Raw genomic sequence first — 14,223 nt, 5'->3', positions numbered from 1 at the left:
TGCTGAAGGAGGCCACTGCCATTAGTGAACACAATTGCCATTGTGAACATGGTCTGCAACCATCTTTAGGTAGGTGGAACGTGTCAAAATAACATCCACATGAATGCAGGACCCAAAGTTTCCCAGCAGAACATTGTCCAGAGCAAAACACTGCCTGCGTCAGCCTGCCTTATTCCCATTGTGCATCTGCTGCAATATCTTCCTCAGGTAAACAACACACACGGACTGGGACATGTACTGATTTCACATGTCAGTGGTTTTTCTTCGTCCACCACTGGTGTGTAGATATTGGTGGTGATGTGGATCATGTTGGTTGTCTTATGGACTGCGTGTGTTGTGGATTGTTTGGGTGATATTAGCAGTGAGTTTCTTTTATGTGTTTCTGTGCAAAAGGGCGCCCATGACCCTGACGCAGGTTCACCAGTTCTCCTTCCTTGCACCACTTTCGGTAGGTACTAACCACTTCATACCGGGACACCCCACAAGAATTGCCGTTTTAGAGATCACTGCCATCACTATTTGGCCCTTGTCAGAGTCCTCAGATCTTTTCACTTACCCATGTTCCTGCTTCCAACACATGAAATTCAAGAACTGATTGCTCACTTGCTGCCTAATATACCCCCTCCCCCCTCTTTGACAGGTGCTAATGTAATTATATAATCAGTGTTACTGATTTCACATGTCAGTGGTTTTTCTTCGTCCACCACTGGTGTGTAGATATTGGTGGTGATGTGGATCATGTTGGTTGTCTTATGGACTGCGTGTGTTGTGGATTGTTTGGGTGATATTAGCAGTGAGTTTCTTTTATGTGTTTCTGTGCAAAAGTGCTCAGACGCCTGTTTAACAGAGGGCGTAAATGTCTGACAGAAGTGCTTTGCTCCTGGTATTGAGTACATAAAGGGATTCTCAGCTAAGATTCGAGGTGTTTTATTGCGAGTTGTGGGTAATGTCTGCTATTCAGAGGCTTTCAGGCAAGGGTATTTGGGAATTGAGATTTGGCACTGTTTAATTGCAATAGAAAAGCTTCGAATAAAAAAAACCCATTGCAATGTGTGCACAGGGAGCGATGGGATACGGAGGCTGCCGTCAGTCTGTGTGGTGAGATGGCTCTCTGCGGGCCATAAGCCATAATGGAGATTTCCCCTGTCAGGCCAGAAACAAACACAGCCTCGGCTGTAACGCTCGTACACCAGCTGTGTGTAGGGGGCAGCAGTAAATGTCACCTGGTATTTGTAGATGAAAAGAGTAGGACGGCCTCGCTGGAGCTGGAGCCACTGCCATTTCCTGTGTGGCGGAAACATACCAGCCTCCCAAAGAGGAAGCTGGCAGGGAAGCCCTCACATCACACATATAAGACAAGCTCGCTCTCATCTCATTCTCTCCTCAGCCCCGCGGGTGGCTGGCGCTTGTGAGCGAGTGTGTGTGAGACTTGTTTGGGTGAGTGTGTGTCAGTAATACATGGTATATGTTGAAGTGGGATGTGAAACGTGTATCATTAAAGCGCTGTGTACATGGAAGTGTACATCTGTGTGCTTGTGTGTGTCAGACTGTGAAAACCACCAGCTGTGACACGTCTCATGGGGCCTTATGCACAAAAGTGATTCAGCTCAGTGCTTTTGTCATCATAACCACACAATATTTGCATAAAATGTCTGACAGTTGAAATTATGTGAAGTTGTGTGAAAGAACAATGCAGAACTACTGTTGAGGAAACTGAGTGAAGTCAGGATAAAATACTTTCTTTCATTCACTAAGCTCTCTGTAAATGTTTCAGAGTAATACACACAATGTACCTAAATTCTGCACAGTTTCAAAGCTCTTCATGCGAACTTGCCGAAAGTTTGATGTGATAATCAAGTGGGACAGATGTATTGTATTAAGATGACTTTTGAGGTTTGTGTCACTAGTATATGAAGTTACAGTTTGATATGAATTACTGAAATGGGCAGTGTAAAATATATACAGTATAAATAATGTTTGCTGTATAAAATAGTATATATATTTTAATTAAATTGTTAAGTATAATAAATAATATTAGTATAATCAAATAATTTCAAATATACATTTTAAAATCTTGTCTAGTTGAATTAAAAAAAAGAATTAAGCTGAAAGTTAAAAACAGATATTGCCATGACTTTTTGATCATATAATTTTTTGTTTACAGTGAACCTGGTGTTTTACAGTGAACTTAAATGTTGGTTTTGGACCAATCGGTAATTATTGGACAGTGACAAGGGTTTGAAATTAAAAGGAGCTTGGGGAAAAAATACAACCAAACTGAACTAAAAATGCCTCTAAAATTTTAGATGTAGGGGCAAAATAGTTCCTCTATGAAGTTTTGTTTTTAGTAATAGTGTTGTTTTTCTCAAATATCAGTGCTATTGCAAATCTGATAATGGTTTTATACATCATTTCAATTAAAAAAAAAGTTAATTAACAACTTGTACTTTATAGAAGATGACCTGTTTTGGTCTATTTCATCAATGACAGTAGTTTCAAACAAAGCCACCAGCAGCTGAGAGGGCCAGATCTGAGGTGTAACATCACCAAAGCCCACCGTAGAGAAGGTGACAACACAGAAATACAGAGAGTCAAAGAGCGTCAGGTTGTTCCCTGCTCGTTCCAAGTGCTGAATACCACAAATACTGGAAAAGAGAGAGAAAAGGGTCTAAGAACGGCTTACATGTAGATTTAAAGGCACAGCTCACCCAGAAATGAAAAGTCTGTCATTATTTGCTCACCTTCATGTTGTTCCAAACCTGTATGATGCTATTTTAAAAGCTTTTTAAAGCCTGACAGACGTGGTCACTAAGAACCGTTATATTCTTAAAAACTTCTACTTGTGCCCCATGGAAGAAAAATAACAGCATACGGGAATGGACATGGTGTTGAGTAAATAATCTCTGAATAAACTATTCCTTGAAAGGCTTTTCAGGTGGACAGGTTTTCCGGGATTTGTATTTTATATCATCACAGGATGGTTTGGAGCAAACTGTGATAAACACGAGCCAAAACACAATAACTGTGTGGTGAGCCACGAGCAAGACAACATGATGCGAATCCTGCTTGTGTGTCCGTATGTGGGTTATCTTTCAGTACAGCCAGTGTGTGTGTATGGGTTTGCTCAGTGTTGAAAGGCCGGTTGAGTCAACATGCAGCTGTCAGTGGTGAAAGGTCATTCATTTCTCCCCGTTCTTTTTTTTTTTTTACAAACGCACCGGTACCCTGCACATTCAGCACCTCCCTGCTATTTACCTCACGGAACAAGAGAACACACACAAAACATGGTGTTTAATTAATCAGCACTTTAGAAACATCATCCTGTCAACTACTGTCAATTACCAGTCACACAGACAGCAGCACTGTCACACTAGTTCCCATTCTGCAATGTACAATGCAAAAAGACCTTGTTCTACATGTCCACATATAACATTTTTTGCACCAAAAGCACTATTTAGTTTATGCAATCATTTTATGCTCTCTCACTGACCTATTGTAAATGATCTGTTTTTGATACTGCACCTTAACAGTATCAAAAATTAAATTCAGTCAATATTTATTCACCCTTGTGTCGTTCCAATCCCGTATGAAAATCGTTCTTCTGCAGAACACAAAATAAGATATTTTGAAGAACTGTTTTGTTTGTACAATGAACGTCAAAAAAATAAAAAATCATACAGGTTTGGAAGTGTACAAATTAAAAAAATACAAAAGAAATATATATATATATATATATATAGGCTATACACACATACATACAGTATATCCCCAATATGAAGGAGGAATTGTCTTATTGTCAGAAATCAGTTTTAGGCCCTGTTTTGGTTTTTCTCTCACCAAGTGAAGATGAGGCAGACCAGGGTGCTGATGAGGATGAGCACCTGGTTGAACATGGCCGAGTGTGTTCGCTGAATCGCTCTGTGCAGGTCATTCTGAAAACAACATGAAGGAGAAGAGAAACAGAGAGATAAAAGAAGGCAGAGATGAGAGACAGTGAAACGTTTAATAACACAGTGCCATTGTGCTTGTACTTATGCAGGGACGTAAATTTAATCTAACAGGGGGGAATAAACATAACATTTCTCAAGAGTGATTTTTGAAGGGGAGACAAATACAGCTAAAATTGTACTTGTAATGATATGTATACACAGAGGAAAGCCTTACTACTATTAGTGCAGCAGGGAGACCGTGCCAAATTAGACAACGTCAAGCTGTTGTGGTTGTGCTGCGACAGCGCTCGTGTCCATTGTAGACAGTACTATCCGTCACAGTGGTGCCAAGTCTGCGGTTTTTCTGTGGAATTGGGCTACTTTATCACTGCTGCAGCGGGTTGTTTTTCATGTCCGCGGGTTGAAGCGACCCCAATAACGTGTATTTTAGTCCCTGGAACGCGATTTTTACCGGGGGACCCCCTCGAAACGCGGTTAGTTTGGGCTAGTTTTGGGTAGCAATTGGGAGGGTTTTGTTGTAAAAAACCTGGCAACCCTTTCCTTCAAGCAGGTAACGTTATTATTGCTAACATAGCGACTGACTGAAAAATGCATTGGCATCAATAGTATTAAAGAGAAAATAATCACTTCATCTGATGTTTAAGTGAATAAAATAGCCTTGAAAGCCTTGGAGTTCCACAACTATTGGCTTTGTTCTCTCTCACCGGACTGGTGTGTGTGTGTAGGTGATGTAAAAGAGGAAAGCAGGCATTTGGACCAAAGCACTGTGAGGCAAGGGAGGGGAGACTCGAAATGTTTCTAAACTTAAAACACATTTTTGCCCCGTTTGTCTTGTTTTACTACTTACACAATTATTTAAAGTATAAAACAGGGTTCCTCAAATCTTACCCTGGAGGGCCAATGCGCTGCTGAGTTTAGCTCCAACCCTGATCAAATTCACCTACCTGTGATTTTATAATGATCTTGAAGACATTGATTAGCATGCTCAGGTGTGTTTGATTAGGGTTAGAGCTAAACTGTGCAGGAAAGTGGATCCTGTGGGCCAGATTTGAGGATCCCTGGTATAAAACATTGTTATTTACAATACACAAACTGGTTTTTAATCATATTTTTAGGGGGGACAACCCTCAGGGATTTCCGCCTATGTACTTATGATAAAAATCCAAAAACAATAATGTAGAGCTCTGGCAAATTCGATAACCAGCAAGCTTTCAGCAGTAGAGGACAGATGCATTCAGGAAAATAAGGCATGAGGAGGAAGTGAGATAGACAGGATGGACAGGAAAATAAGAGCTTTGTGATGAAAGCGGATACACACTGACACAATTGCTCTGGAATAAGGGATAGAAGATAGGCTTCATTTCTTACAATCATGTTCTCAAGAGCGTGTTTGGCCAGCCAGCAGTTCAGGAAAACAGGAATGAACAAGTTTCTGAGGGAGGGCAAAATCACCTGATTGGAAAGAAAAAACCTTCATTTCCTTAAATTCAAAGAGTTTTGTGATACAGCTGTAACACACACAGTTTCTACCACCACAATTCAGGAGCACTGCTGCGCCGTTGATGAATCTTCAGCATCATGGCAAACAATACACATATTTTAGTTATTTCTAAGCATATGTAAATTATGAAACACGACAGCTTTCTATTTCAATTGGTACAGTCCTTTTTAATGAATCAGACTATTCAAACAGGAATAATCATGAACTGAATCAGTCATACAACTCACTTTCTCACTGATTCAGCCTGGATTATTCACACATAACCACAGGTAAAGACTGTTATGAAAATAATGTTAAAAATGCATTTAGAATGCTAGTAAAATTTAAATCAGCCTATACTGATTTACTGTAATAATAATAATGGTAAATAATAAAATTAAACACAACATTATTATTATTATTGTTTTGTTATTATTATTATTATTATTATTTTTATGTTTATTAAAATAAAAAAAAACAGAAACAAAATAGTTTTCTAACTGTTAGTCAAATATAATTATTTTATAATCTTTAACAAAGCTTTGATAGGATTTTAATTTTTAGTAAAATAATAAATATTATTATTATTAATTACTACTACTTCCACTACTGGCACTAATAATAGAAACGAAATTGCAATTGTTAATAAAATATAATTATTAATACATTATATTTATATATATTTATAAATAATATATATTAAATAATAATAATTATTATATTATGTGCAATTATTATAATTATTATATTATAATAAAAATAATTAATAAAATAGTTTGACAGAAACAATATCATTTTTGATCGTTAGGCCCAATTCTGGAGGTGGAGCAGTCCATGAAAATCCCATTGACTTGTTGTACTCACAGTGATCACGAAAGGAACGGCGCTGATCATCTCCAGAATGAACGGAATGCGCAACACTTGCTCCCAAACGTTGCCCTGGAAACAAGGACACTCTTGTCAGGGTCAAGAAACACTATTGTCTGTATGACCTCTTGGATTAAAGGATAAAAAGTTGCTTTGATTAGGTTTGATCCAATGACAAGCAGCAGGGTTAAAGGTCATTCTCCTCGCCCCACTCGGAAATATGTTTCATTTATCGGTTGCAGTTGAGCCTGTGGCTGAATTAAGGTGTTAAACGTCTGCCATATTTCACAAGCTGGATGTATGTTTAGGTCTCACCCATGTGGGCCCTGCGTGGGTGAAGAGGCCTAGATGGTGTCGAAAGAAATCAATGCAGAACAAAGAGCGCGAGAGATGTGTTGATGCAGGTTGTGCTCATCGCATGGGGATCAAATGAGATGTAGGAGACTCTAAGAGATCCCTTCACTATCAGCATCTGGAGGACAAACATGCCTCGTGCTTTCTCTGCCAACTTAGTCCCTTCAAAACAGCTCAACGCAAACAAACTCTTCCTCTATCAATCGCTCTCTATCACGGCTGGAAAAAACCCCAGGTCAAAACAGTTTATGGCGGTTAAAGGGATAGTTCACCTTCAGTTGCTGGTCCCCATTGACTTGCATAGTATTTTTTTTCCCCCCATACTATGGAAGTCAATGGGGACCAGCAACTGAAGGTGAACTATCCCTTTGAGCTTGTTTTTGTAGCTTGCTTAAATATATTCCTTTAAATCAGACTATTTTATTTCCTTATAACTAATCTTTGTTAAAGTATGCTAAAGTGTAGGGATTTCATTTCCACGAAAGAAAAAAAAATACATTAGTAATGATTGGTTAGCGTCAGTTAGCTCCTGCTGGTAGAAGTTGTAACTAACAAAGCTTGTTTCTTCTTTGACATTCATTCAAAAGCAGACATGTTTTCTGACTAAATGAAAGTCGGGCAGGGCTCTTAAAAAGCTAAAAAGGGTTTGTAGCCAGCATTGTAATGAATGGAAATGCTAATAGATACAGATAGCTCTCTCCAGGTATTACAGACCTCTTTGAAGCCAAGAGGGTCTCATAGTGTACTAGTGATAAAACCATGGGAACATGTGTTGATTGACTCACCTTGTAGCTGAGGTACACCAGCAACATGGTCTCTGAAAAACTGATGAATGCAACAAGCACCTGGAGAGAGGTGAAAACAGACAAACAGAGAGACAAAAAGGGACAGAGATGAGAGAGAAGCAGAGGTTGTGTAGGAAGAAACAGCAGAGGCAGCATGTTTCACACTGTCTGGGAATAAATGGCCAAAGCGAAGGGCAACACAACAATGGCAAATGTGTCTGTGTGTGTCTTTCAACCACAGGCGCTTTTATGAACTATGGGTTGATTTTTAGTAAAGTTTTAAGTAAAGGTTTTTGTTATATGAAGGTCACAAAAAAATCTTGAAAATGTTGCATCATTTATTTTTGCTACTTTTATGTAAAGATTTTTTTTTGTTTACCCTATCACGACACTTTTAAGTTTGAATCTTAAAATCTTAAAATCTAAAATGTGACCTCAGTCAAAATGTGATCAACAATTATGAACAAAACTTTTAAAGGGTCATGATGCGATTTAAATTTTTCCTTTCTCTTTGGAGTGTTACATGCTCTTGGTGCATAAAGAAGATCTGTAAAGTTGCACAGACTAAAGTCTCAAATCCAAAGAGATATTCTTTATAAAAGTTAAGAGTCAGCCACGCCTACCTAAAACGGCTCGTTCTAACACGCCCCCACATATCTACCTCACTATGTGGGAAGATTTGCATAACGCCACCCAAATGTTCACGCAAAGAAAGAAGGCATAACTTTTATTCTCGCTGTAGTATTGTTGCCGCCGCCGCCATATCGTGAAGGCACTGTGTGATTCGGTGTGAAAGCAAAACTACTTTGTTTGGCCTTCCAAAAGAGGACGATATCTGCTTCGTCATGCCTGGAGCTGATCCGTGCTGGTTACTGAGGAAATACTATAACTTTGCGCTGTGGATTGCCGGATCAGCTTTCATCATGGACGAAGCGGAGTCCAGCCCGGAGTCATCACATGTCCTTCCGGACGCTCCTTCGTCGAAATCGCCAACTGCACCGTTCTCAAGCCCGCCACCTCTGCTCACTCTAGTCCTCCGGCCGTTCCTCACTCTAGTCATCTGCTGTCAGAGAGTGAAAGTGCGCTTTCATCCAGAGCGTCTCTCACATGTTCCGCCATGTGCTTCTTGTCCGGCTTATTTACATCAGTGCGCACGCATCTTTCACGCAGCATACAGCTTGTGTGTGCATATTGACCAATTGATGGGAAAAGTATTCTTAAATCTTTCACGCAGCATACAGCTTGTGCATTTTGACCAGTTGATGGGGAAAGTATTCTTAAAATGCATTCAAAATTCTGAATAATTTGTAATATATAATTATTCACGGTATTTAGAAGTGCCCACGATAACAATATCGTGCATATTCATTACCGTAATATATCGCATTACCGAATACCGGCACAAGTCTAATCACAAAGCACTGGATAGCTGGCCAATCACAGCACACCTCGCTTTTTCAGACCGATGAGCTTTATAAAAATCGACGTGTTTCAGAAAGGCGGGGCATAGAGGAGAAACAATAATGTACAGTATGTGTATGTTTTTTGAACCTTAAACCGCATAAACACATTTCATTACACCAAATACACAAAATAATGTTCTTTTTAGCAGCATCATATGACCCCTTTAACATATATACATACATACATACATAAATTAATGGTAACACTTTACAATAAGATTCCAGTTGTTATCAATAGTTAACTGCATTAGTTAAAATTAACTAAAAATTAAGCATTTATTAACTGTAGTTCATGTTAGTTTCAGCATTTACTAATACATAATTAAATTCAAAAGTTGTATCTCTTAACATTATTTAATGAAAATCAGCTAACGTGAATTATCAATGAATAAACATTAACAAAGATTAATAATTGATGAATAAAATAACAAATGTATTGCTCATTGACAAAGATGCTTGAGATGAAGACATGATATGAGACATGATGTACAAAAAAAAAAGACAAGGTTAAAACAAAAAAAAGAATGAAAAATCATCAAAACGTGGATTTTTATTTTTTATTGTGTGTATTTGGGAAGCATAAAATGCTAGCTATGAAATTAGCATTTCCAATCATCGCACAATTTATTCCAACAATGTTTAAAAATGTAATTTCCACCACTGTCATTTCCATGACAAAATTGAATTGTGAGTTGAGGTGTTGGAAGTGACATTTGTTCAAAAAGGATTCCTAAAATGTTTTTTTTTTTCCTTAGCGTAAAAAAAAAAAAACATTTAAAAAATCTAAAGATTTTTTTTTTGTTCCCACTATAAAGAATCTTTTGTGGAATGGAAAGATTCCATGAATGTTAAAGATTCTGCGTGCAACCAGTGAAGCCAATATTGACAAAATTCTTCTGTTATGTACAGTATAGGGTGACCATACGTGCCATTTTTACGGAACACGTCCTGGCCAGGATTTCTGTGTCGGCTAAACGATCCCAGGTTTTGGCTGTTTGCGCTGCGCAGACCGATCGGTGTATGACATGCGATCGGTCTGCGCATTGGTATTTGATTCGCTTTGACCGTTCTCTGTAGATCCCACCTTCTCACACGCCACGATTGGTCGATTATGTACAATGCCTGCATGTTATTGGTCAAGCTACTTTTCGATCATTACCTTCAGCAAGTATGAAAACAGGAAAACAAAGCCAAATATACAAATCCTGGCCAGGACGCGTCTCGTAAAAATGGCACGTATGGCCACCCTAGTTATGTATGAACATCCATTGCTTTAATATTAAATAAAACAGAAAGAGCCTGAAAAGTGTTTAAAAAATGCCTTTTTAAAATCCCAAAAGTGCCTGTAGAAGAAACACCTGTGTATGTATGTGTGAGTGTGTGAATGACAGAGGATTTATTTGTTCTGACCTGAAGAGCCCAGAGTGGCAGAGGCCTGTTCACCCAAATAATGAGGGACCTGATGACAGGAAGCCATTATTTGAATGAAATGAGATAAAGAATGAAAAGAAAATTACATATTAGATACGCTCGGATCAAGAAGAGGGCTCATAATTGAACACTCTTTTTTTTTTTCACACGTCAAATAAACACACCAATTCCAGAATCCAATCCATTTACAATGCCTGAGCAATAAACACATTCAAACCAACATTTTTGTTATGAATGAAGAAATCAAAGCTGTGTGGTGTGTATTCTGAATTAAAGTAATGAGCACAGTGCCATCGTGTCAGACACACACCATTAAACGCTTACAGACTACCACCAGAATTTTTGATGTATAATAAATGGCAAAAAACAAACCGCCTTGTTAAACATGTCACAGAGACTCCTGGTGCAGAGCCCTGAAGTCAATAAATCAATTCTACTGTTGGCATGAGACAAAACAGCCTGATTGTAAACAACACCATACATTTCCAGCAAAAAGTCAATTGATTCATACCCAGTTAGAACATGTTGGATGTTTAATATATTGTTTAATTATGAAGAGTGGGATTCTAGACCAATCAGATTTCACTGTGGGCGGGGCTACCCGGCACACAATTAATTGCATGTAATTTTTTTGGGGTGTTTTTGACCCACTAAAGTAACACTTGAGTACATTTTTTGTATGAAATATGGTTTAAGGTTTACTACTGAATGTACTGACAGATATTAATGGTAAACTAAAATATACTTTAATTTAATTTCTATTGAAACTTGTGTGTATTGTAATTACACTATAATTGCAATACACTGTAATACATTGTAATTGCTTGTTACATTCATCAGTAATAACATATTTGTGATAAAGAAGTTGTATATTAGTTCGTTTAAAATATTAATATTAAATAACACACTACAGTTAAAATGAAAATCAATATGCTTTATGTTAGTAAACATCAAAATAAGTGTACTTCTTTAAAGCATGAAAAATGACCATTAAAACGATTTAAAATGTACTTTAAAGTAAATCTTATATTTTGACAAAATGCACTTTGAATGCATACATTTGATTGACCTTTTATTTCATAAATATTATATTATCTGCAAGAACAGTTTTTTTTTTAAATATACTTTTAGAAGTTGAAGTACACTACAAATTCCCATTCAGTACAAGAACAAGTGCACTTAATTTTCACAAGGGTAAGCTAAATGGGAAATATCAGAAGAGATGAGCTACAAAGTTAGATTTAAAAACCTGATAAACTCAAGATTCTCAAACATTACACATTTGTATTGATTTTCTTCAGATCTTCTCTATTAAAATGGCCACATGTCTGTGTTTCTGGCCCTCGGCCACCATCTTCATTTCTTATGCCAGAGTCAAGAGCCTTGATACTTACCAGTCAAAATGGCTTCTGTTGTGAGCAGATGCATTCTGTCTGAGACAGCCAGGACTGCAGGGGAAGCAAACACACACAGATAAGAGTTTTTATGCATGGACTATCCAAAGGCACTTCAGTCTTCTCCAGATTGTTTCTCCAGATCTCACTTTCCCTTCGTCCACCCTCACTCTCTATCTGACACGAACATGAACTCTCCTCTGAACTGAAAATAGATCCCACGGTTTTCACTTTTGACCATCTTTCTCCTTTCCTGTCGTTCACTTGCATCTCTTTGGCATGAGCTCCTCGATATGCTGTTCTTCTGCTCTTTGGCAGAAAATAAGTTTTTACTTTTTTCACTTACACTCAGAAACGTCTCTCTAACTCTTTGTCTATGCTTGTCTCCCTGCTTCACAAGTCCAGTGAGAGTTGGTGATTTCCAGTGACATGAGTGACAATCACTGCTGGCGATGCGACAAAGTTAAATTTTATGCTAATGAGCAGTGATGTCATCCAGCGACAACCAATGGAAGTTCCATTATAAGACTGACAGTCTGCAACGGTTTGAGTTAAAAATCTTCGTTTGTGTTCTACTGAAGAAAAAAAATCACATACATCTTGGATGCCCTGGGGGTAAGCAGATAAACATAAAATTTTCATTTTTGGGTGAACTATCCCTTTAAAAGACTGAATACCTTTGCTGCTTACCGAAACAACTTTTGCTTCGAGTGCATGGAACAAAGCTTCAGTGCCATGTGGCTGTATCTCACCAGTCTCTCTCCTCCCGCGGGTCGTCTAGCAGGACTCGTACGATGTAGAGCAGGCAGCTCAGAACCTTCAGGAAGAAGTTGAAGAGTCGCACTCTCAAACCTGCACACAAGAGCGTGAGGCCGTCACCAATCAGCATTACAAAGAGCTTCACAAACAACAGAAACACGAAGCCGAGTACTCACGGACAGGACACAACAGCTAGAGGACAGCACATCAAACGCGCAGAAACAAATACAAGACCAACCAATTACCCAGCACCAGCTCCACAGAGCCACTCACAGGGGTCAACAGCACTCCACGTGAAAGCAAAAACAAACTACCACCTCACAGGACAAGAAAAGCCACAATTAGAGCCACCCCTCGGTCTGGGCGAGAACTCACTGGATCTTTGGTTTTTGATGAAGAACAGCTTCAGACGTTCCTTGAAAGTGTTTTCATTCACATAGAACTCTACCTGCACTCTAAAAGGAATGATGATGTTTGGTTGGAGATAAAGAAGAGATGGAGAGGAAGGGGGAAGGATGGATAATGATGACATATGTGAGAGAGGAGGCAAGAAAGTTAGACTTATTGCCATTGCGGTAATATAAAAAGCAATCAATTGAGAGCTACAAAGCACTGTTGCTATATTAAAGTCTAATAGCTTTAGAAGGAAATTATGTTGCCTTTTGAGCACAAGGTGGCTGTGGTTGACCTCGCTATCTGTGCTGACTTAATCTAGAATTATAAATGACTTGCACAGCTATATATATATATATAACAATTATGACAATAATCTTGATTAATAATTGTAATTATATTTTTGTGCAAAATAACCATGATTAACCATTTAAACATTATTGTGCAGCCCTACTGTTGATAATAGACAATGGACATTTTTGTGATATGGAGGTCTGCATAAGATCGATTTTTCAGTCCTTCTCCCACAAATTCTTTCTATTCCTGCTAAAAATAAGGTATTTCTTCATGCTCCTGGCACACAACTTTTACATTTTGTCCCACTCTCACCCGCAAGATCCTGCTTTCCTGCTGTTTTCACCCGCACATGCACTCCGCAATTTAAAACTTCAGTTGCGTTGGGTTTTGCAGATCCCAGATGATAGTGATGCACCTTCTGAACGTGGCCAAGACTGAATACCTTCGCTGCCTACTGAAACAACTTTCACGTCGAGTGCATGGAACAAAGCTTATATGCTCAGTGCCATGTGGCTGTGTCTCACCAGTCTCTCTCCTCCCGCGGGTCGTCTAGCAGGACTCGTACGATGTAGAGCAGGCAGCTCAGAACCTTCAGGAAGAAGTTGAAGAGTCGCACTCTCAAACCTGCACACAAGAGCGTGAGGCCGTCACCAATCAGCATTACAAAGAGCTTCACAAACAACAGAAACACGAAGCCGAGTACTCACGGACAGGACACAACAGCTAGAGGACAGCACATCAAACGCGCAGAAACAAATACAAGACCAACCAATTACCCAGCACCAGCTCCACAGAGCCACTCACAGGGGTCAACAGCACTCCACGTGAAAGCAAAAACAAACTACCACCTCACAGGACAAGAAAAGCCACAATTAGAGCCACCCCTCGGTCTGGGCGAGAACTCACTGGATCTTTGGTTTTTGATGAAGAACAGCTTCAGACGTTCCTTGAAAGTGTTTTCATTCACATAGAACTCTACCTGCACTCTAAAAGGAATGATGATGTTTGGTTGGAGATAAAGAAGAGATGGAGAGGAAGGGGGAAGGATGG

The 14,223-nt window shown here is 38.9% G+C and overlaps 1 protein-coding gene across 1 annotated transcript in view; it reads right to left on the bottom strand.

The window, feature by feature from the left end:
- Positions 1-13,054, bottom strand: part of LOC107670443 (potassium channel subfamily T member 2-like) — a 48,590-nt gene extending 35,536 nt beyond the window's left edge. The window contains exons 1-9 of the mRNA XM_016463043.1: positions 12,859-13,054; positions 12,477-12,576; positions 11,725-11,778; positions 10,310-10,358; positions 7,437-7,496; positions 6,295-6,369; positions 5,319-5,402; positions 3,838-3,932; positions 2,510-2,645 (exon numbers count right to left, since the gene is read on the bottom strand). Of these exons, the coding sequence (XP_016318529.1) occupies positions 2,510-2,645; positions 3,838-3,932; positions 5,319-5,402; positions 6,295-6,369; positions 7,437-7,496; positions 10,310-10,358; positions 11,725-11,778; positions 12,477-12,576; positions 12,859-13,054 (849 nt within the window). The remainder of the gene's footprint in view (positions 1-2,509; positions 2,646-3,837; positions 3,933-5,318; positions 5,403-6,294; positions 6,370-7,436; positions 7,497-10,309; positions 10,359-11,724; positions 11,779-12,476; positions 12,577-12,858) is intronic.
- Between the last annotated feature and the right edge of the window lie 1,169 nt (positions 13,055-14,223).

The sequence above is a fragment of the Sinocyclocheilus anshuiensis genome, unplaced genomic scaffold, assembly GCF_001515605.1.
Source record: "Sinocyclocheilus anshuiensis isolate Anshui unplaced genomic scaffold, SAMN03320099.WGS_v1.1 scaffold476, whole genome shotgun sequence".
NCBI classification, from domain to species: domain Eukaryota; kingdom Metazoa; phylum Chordata; class Actinopteri; order Cypriniformes; family Cyprinidae; genus Sinocyclocheilus; species Sinocyclocheilus anshuiensis.
The sequence above is the reverse complement of the archived record's forward strand: the minus strand, read 5'-3'. Positions and strand labels throughout refer to the sequence as shown.